General features: G+C 44.9%; 1 protein-coding gene and 1 long non-coding RNA gene across 4 annotated transcripts; one reads left to right on the top strand and one right to left on the bottom strand.

Moving 5' to 3' along the window:
- Positions 1 to 678: 678 nt before the first annotated feature.
- Positions 679 to 5,639, top strand: LOC129165366 (spectrin alpha chain, non-erythrocytic 1-like). 3 transcript variants are annotated; one of them, XM_054748420.2, is made up of 8 exons: positions 679 to 798; positions 3,821 to 3,952; positions 4,015 to 4,232; positions 4,656 to 4,748; positions 4,859 to 4,963; positions 5,036 to 5,068; positions 5,149 to 5,184; positions 5,393 to 5,639. In XM_054748420.2, exons 4-8 carry the CDS (start codon positions 4,683 to 4,685, stop codon positions 5,468 to 5,470), a joined length of 318 nt encoding a protein of 105 aa, XP_054604395.2. In that variant the 5' UTR covers positions 679 to 798; positions 3,821 to 3,952; positions 4,015 to 4,232; positions 4,656 to 4,682; the 3' UTR covers positions 5,471 to 5,639. The 3 variants fall into 3 exon arrangements, with proteins under 3 accessions (XP_054604395.2, XP_070404961.1, XP_070404962.1); XM_070548861.1 differs by lacking the exon at positions 679 to 798 and adding exons at positions 1,853 to 2,260; positions 2,846 to 2,950 and having other exon boundaries at positions 5,036 to 5,184; XM_070548860.1 differs by having other exon boundaries at positions 5,036 to 5,184.
- Positions 5,640 to 5,900: 261 nt separating this feature from the next.
- On the bottom strand, positions 5,901 to 6,357 carry LOC129165367 (uncharacterized). The gene is made up of 2 exons (XR_008564738.2): positions 6,179 to 6,357; positions 5,901 to 6,096 (listed from the first exon to the last, which is right to left on the bottom strand). It is a non-coding gene; the product is annotated as an uncharacterized lncRNA (long non-coding RNA).

Genomic DNA, 6,357 nt, shown 5'->3' with positions numbered 1-6,357 from the left:
CACGTCCCCTTAAGGGCCTGGGTCCCCGTCTGACGCGTCCCCGTAAGGGCCTGGGTCCCCGTCTGACGTGTCCCCGTAAGGGTCTGGGTCCCCGTCTGACGTGTCCCCGTAAGTGCCTGGATCCCTGTCTGACGCGTCCACGTAAGTGCCTGGGTCCCGGTCTGATGCGTCCCCGCAAGTGCCTGGGTCCCTGTCTGACGCGTCCCCGCGAGTGCCTGGGTCCCCGTCTGATGCGTCCCCGTAAGGGCCTGGGTCCCCGTCTGACGCGTCCCCACCAAGCCCCCACAATGCCGCTCTAAAAATGGTCCCATCCCGGAAGTAAGAAAAATTGCAGTTCCACCCTCATCCGCTGGGGGCTGGTGTCAGAAGCGAGCAAATCCTCATTGACTCCCATGTTAAAAATGCCGATTTCACAGCAGAAATAAACTTGTTTACAGCCTGGTACCAAAACATGTTTTTTGTCTAAATTATCTAGTTTATACTCATGACAACTCTGAGGGGGGTGAATTTTTTTCTCACTCTTCTGTTTAAGTGTATTGAAAGCCTAAAATTCTGTATAATTAATGAGCATCCGACACACGTGACCGCCGCCTCAGACCCACGTGACCACAGAGCTAGGTCTGTGGAAAGGCCTCAGTACAGCCTCGGTCTGGCTTGGAAACTGCTCCGGCATTTTGAGTCTCTGTGTTTGTGTATTCTGTTTTGGATATTATTGGTGCAATTGTTGGACAAAATGACTTGCTGTGGTATTAATTGCACTAATAGAGCGTCCAAGGAGTCTCCACTTCATTTTTTTCGGTAAGTTAAAATCTATATTCGTATTTTATGTCACTGCCACCTTTAAACTAGCTGAGTTTACCGAAGTAGCTAGCTAACTATCAGTTTAACATGTAGCATGTACTGTTTAACCATGAAATTTAAATGTAAAATACGGTAAAATAATTAATAGGGCATATTTAGATGGGTAATAGGGTAAAACCCAGTGCATTTAAGATAAAAATGGGTTGAAATATGACGGAGTGCTAAGAGGGAGACTTCTGTGTCCATTCTTCCATCCGGTAATCCCCAGCGGTCAGGCCGGGCAGCCTGACCGATCCGGCGCCTACTTGCTGCGCCTAGCTGCTGCGCGGTCTTACCGCTCGTGGAGTTCTTCATGTCTGACTTTAACCGCATCTAATACTGTATTACGGCGTGAGCGCAACAGCGACAACTTAATATCCATGTGTAAGCAGCCTGAGTGGTAGGGTGTTTTCATCTGAACCCTTAAAACCTCCAGCAGGCTACGCTGCACTATTGACGTGTTAGCGCGCGCCGCTAACAACTTAGCAACGTGACTTGTCTCTGAGAAAGCATAAAAACACGGACGCTTCTTCTGAAGCGGGAAAATAACACTTCTTCTTAAGCAGAGCAGGATGTCGCCTCGGCTCATTCACGGCCGAGCTGGACTGAGCTCAATAACATTGACCAAGCACAGCCACTGGGCCGTTGTAGCTGCCACTGGGCCTACTGAAAGAACATCACTAGCTAGTTCCATCCTATGGTTTCATCACACTCATAAAGTTTTCTTTACCTGGGGACCCCTGTATTTTACCGCTCCCTTCTGCAGTCTTTCCCTATTAAAATTTAAAATGATTCTGTTAATTCCATGTATCAATAGAAAAAATGTCTGCTTCTGCCAGCTGCAGTAAATGTAGACTCCATATTATAATTAAGAGGTGCATTCATCTGTGTATCTCCTTTGATCCGCATTAGTGATATTTTCAGCACCAGAACAGTGAAGCAACAGATTCCTGACTTTGTTATTAATTTTATGTATTCGGTGCATCTTTCCTGTTCTATTTCTCTCTGAAATTAGATCAAATCAGTGCTTCTATGGGTTGTCTCCTCTCTGCAGTAGAAATTTTTACTTTATTTAAAGACGTGTCATATTTTCTCCCCTAGCCTGAGCTGACCGCAGAAATACTGCAGCTCGGTTGTTTGGAAGATAGTGCTTGATGTTAGAAGTCTGTATGCCATCAGATAAACACTTTTTTTGGGGGGGTTGAGGCTTATATTGCAGTACGCTCGAGTCAGTAATTTCCGGTAAGTATTTTAAAGCCATATACTTAATTAGTTCTTTGTATGAAGTTTTCCTCTAGGTGATCCAGAGAGGCTTGACCTTTGGGTGAGCAACCAGAAAAGAGAGTGCTGGACTCCCAATTCATTCTCCTGCTTGTGCAGTGAACACTTTGAGAGTCATCACTTCACCACGGACGCCAGGGTACAAACACATTACCTCATATTTTGATTGAGATTTAAAAAATTGAAGCATTAGCTGTATAACATACCGACGTTACATTGCTGTGTAACTAGAAGAAAATCTTCCCCACCCTTGAATTGTCTGTGACTAGGGCTATTTAGATGGGAAACAATCATGTTATTAATTTCCATCTAATTCTATGGTTAATTACTCAGAGAAACAAATTAATTTTTGGACAGTCTTTAATGTGTAACTTTATGTATTTGGATGAATGACAAATATTCATGTTAAACTAAAACGTTAGGCATTTAGGGGGAAAAAAACGAAATAATAAACATTATACAGAAGTCAAATAAATGAAACTGTAATTAAACTATATATTTTCAAAGTCTCGATTCTGGATAAAATCCAACAACATATGCTTTATAAATAACAAACACTACACATGCCTTTTACACACACACACACACACACATGCAAGCACATTCACTCACACACACAGTGCTCTGGTGTACCAGTGTGTTCTTCAGAAGCTGACCTTGTCTGATGTGTGTGTATGTGAATCTCTTTTTTTTAAATTAAGTAATTATGTTTTTTTTATTTTAGGGGAGAGTTTGCCTGAAGGACACAGCCGTACCTACAATCTTCTCGTCCTTTAAGGTCAAAAAACCTGTTCCAAGAAGGGAAGAACAGGTAAATAGGAATGACAAGGTAAGTTTTGAACGTCATCAGCTTATCTGAAAGTAAGATTTAAAAGACCCTATCATCTTTGGTGATCTCACGCCTACACAACATCCTTTGTTCTAATGGTGAAATTAATTTAAGCTGATTTTTACCTGCTGACCTCTATAACTTTATTCCTGTTCCTAATTACAAAGAAACACCTGTGCAGAGGAGGTGTTTTGAAGGTGACAGTTTCTGCTTATCAAGCAACAATTGACAGCTACATTAAAGCCTGATTCATGCTTCTCAGTCAGCTCCAACAGGGAGAGACACGCACGCACGGAAGGGGACGTTTAGCTCTCATACTTCTCCGTCTCCTGGGGAGTGTTGCAAAGCAATTCCCGGACCGGACAGCAGAGGGCGGAGAGCTGTTCTGTGGTATCCTGTCATGTATTGGTCCAAAATAGTGTGATGATATTGTGTTTTTTGTACATAACAGACTTTTTAACAGACAAATTTGTCGCATTCTCCTACACCTCTTCACGGGCTCGCCACAGTAAATATTCTATTTGGCGAGAGATAAAATTTATTGTATTTATCCTAGTGAATCTATAATTAAACGGGTAAACTAGTAGCACCACATCCAACATCAAAGAAAGTAAAATGTTACTATCAGGAGAGGGAGAATGTTTAAGTGGTTAGCAGCAGTGTGCTAGCCAATGGCCTCCTCCATGAGGCCACCACAGCTCAGCAGAACACCATTGTAGCTTCTTCTGGGGAGAAAAACACTTAGAGAAAAAATAAAGTTAACAGCTGAAATAGCAGGAAATAATACAGTTAAAGAGCAGATTGTAGAAGAAAGAAACCCCTGGGTTAAACTGGTCTGTCTACTGCATAATGCTGAACATGTGTCCTCAGGGAAGGACCTGATTGGTGTCCAGAACCTGCTGAAGAAGCACCAGGCTCTGCAGGCTGAGATCACAGGTCATGAACCTCGCATCAAGGCTGTCACCCAGAAAGGAGAGACCATTTTGGAGGAGGGTAGAGCAGGTCTGGTCCTGACATGTTTCTTAGGTGTCTGAGGGTTCTGGCTCACTTTTTTTTGGGTCCAGGTCACTTCGCTGGTGAGGAGGTGAAGACTAAACTGTGGTAGCTTCATGGACGTTGGGACACGCTGAAGGCCAAGGCGTCCCAGAGGAGGCAGGACCTGGAGGACTCTCTGCAGGCCCAGCAGTACTTTGCGGATGCTAATGAGGCCGAGTCCTGGATGAGGGAGAAGGAGCCCATCTTTGGAAGTCCAGACTAAGGGAAAGACGAGGACTTGGCCGAGGTATGGAAGTCCCTTCCTGAGAAACGCCAATCACTTTTCTTTGCTCTCTTTCCAGTCCTTCATTATTAGTGTTTCTGTATTTGTCATTTCCGTCGGTTGTCTACCAGACGTCGTTGCTCGTTTGAGCGTCTCATGGGTTAGGGGTAGAAGTGCTGGCCTCGCACAGGAAGTGATGACAAACGTGTTCCCGTCACTCTTATTTCAAACGGTTTACAAGCTGTGATGTGTGTTCCCGCTGCAGAGCAGCCATGACACGTGGCAGCCGGCAGAAGGCTCACGCTTTTCCACTAAACACCCGCAGAGCTGCGTCTGCGGTGAACTGAGCAGGGTTTGCTTTACGGTGGCGGATCCAATTGGACCATCGCTGCGAGAAAGCTCCACTTGTATCAGACGAGCTGAAGGTTCTGATGTTCTGCTCCACAGGCTCTCCTGAAGAAGCACGAGGCCCTGATGTCGGACCTGTCGGCTTACGGCAGCAGCATCCAGGCCCTGAAGGAGCAGGCCCAGTCCTGCAGGGTGAGTTCAGAACCCTCGGCCCGTCAGAACATTCTTATCCAACACGTTCTAACACCAGACCTGTTAACCTGACAGCAACAAGGTAATCAGCAGGTGCTTTTGTCCTGCAGGACCTGAAGGCCAACGAGTCCCGCCTGAGGGACATCAACAAGGTGGCATCTGAACTGGAGTCAGAAGGTCTGATGGCTGAGGAGGCTCCTATGGTTCAGGCTCAGGTGAGCGTCACCTGTCTGCAGCAGCTGGTCCCTCTCACTTCCTGGTTTAACTCTGCTCGTCTCTGTTTGTAGCAACAAGAACATCTGGGTTCTGCTCCTGGAAAGGTGCATGTTGTCCTCCGCCTCCACCAGAACCAGACGTGGTGTTTTTGTTACCACTCATTTGTTTGTTTGTTTGTTTACAGGATGAAGCCGACTCTAACACGGCGTCACCCTGGAAGGTGAGTTCATTCAGCTGATCAGAGGTCACCTCTGATGGCAGCAGTCACGGCCGACCGTGCTGACATCACACAGGAATTCAGGTGACCCGGCAGGCACCAGGTGCTGGTGAAAGTGGGGGCATGTCCGCTGGTTGCCATGGCTACAGTTATCTTTATGCATCTGTATGACTGCTGACTGGTGTGTGCTTCCTGTGACCTTTGACCTCAGACCGTACGGTTGGGCGTTCAGACGACGGCTAACTTTGATTCCATCAAGGTAAGAGGAAGCTCTTCCCTTCCTGTCTGAGCGATCTGTCTCCAGGTTTCCTCGTCCGGCGTCCAGCCCGCTGGCGTCCACCTTCATCTCACCTTCATCTCATCTCACTTCATTTATAGTGCAATACTTTCACATGATCATTTTCCCACACTTCTGTATACCTGTATTTTGTTGTTTTTCAATAAAGAATGACAAATTATTTAAGTTTGGTTTTTGTTGCACACAAATATATATCTGTAAAAAATATCTACAAAGCTAATGTTTACATAACAAGTATGATTGGGTTTTGCAATATGGCACTCAAGTTTATTTTAGTAAGATTTTCAAACCAAGTAAAGTTAGTAAAGAACACATTTCTATTGTCTGCTAAGAAACTGTTGGGATTTAAAATGGGCCTTTGTACAAATAACTTGTAAATGATTATTCATCACTTTTGTCTTAACCAAAGAAATTCCAGTAATTGAGCAAAAACATTTATTTTTAACACTACATTTTATAAAACAGGGCGCAAAGTGTCGGCACATGTATGTATGTCGATGGTCCGCCCCAACCAAACCAGGAGACACAGACGTCAGGGAGGCCAAGGTTGTGTCCGACGGTCTCTGCAGCTCTCTGGGCACCACGCCTCACGTAGCTGTCTCCAATGGTCCAAATGGCTATGGAGGAAAAAATAACAGGTGTGTCATAATTGTTTTGAAGTACAAAACCATACATGAAGTGGTCAAGACAGGAACTTACACGCTGCGTTGTGTAGCTGATGTTGGAGACACACAGGCTGCCATGGTGACCTTTTAACAGATCTAAGAAAAAAATTTAATAAAAGAATGAAACTTAAAAACTCCCAGACCTCATGTCATATTTACTAATCAGCTATGGCTGATTTATTGTTTGGATCACAGTGAGTTACACTAATTCTA

This window comes from Nothobranchius furzeri, chromosome 2, assembly GCF_043380555.1.
Source record: "Nothobranchius furzeri strain GRZ-AD chromosome 2, NfurGRZ-RIMD1, whole genome shotgun sequence".
Lineage (NCBI taxonomy): Eukaryota > Metazoa > Chordata > Actinopteri > Cyprinodontiformes > Nothobranchiidae > Nothobranchius > Nothobranchius furzeri.
This window is presented reverse-complemented; position numbering and strand designations above follow the sequence as displayed.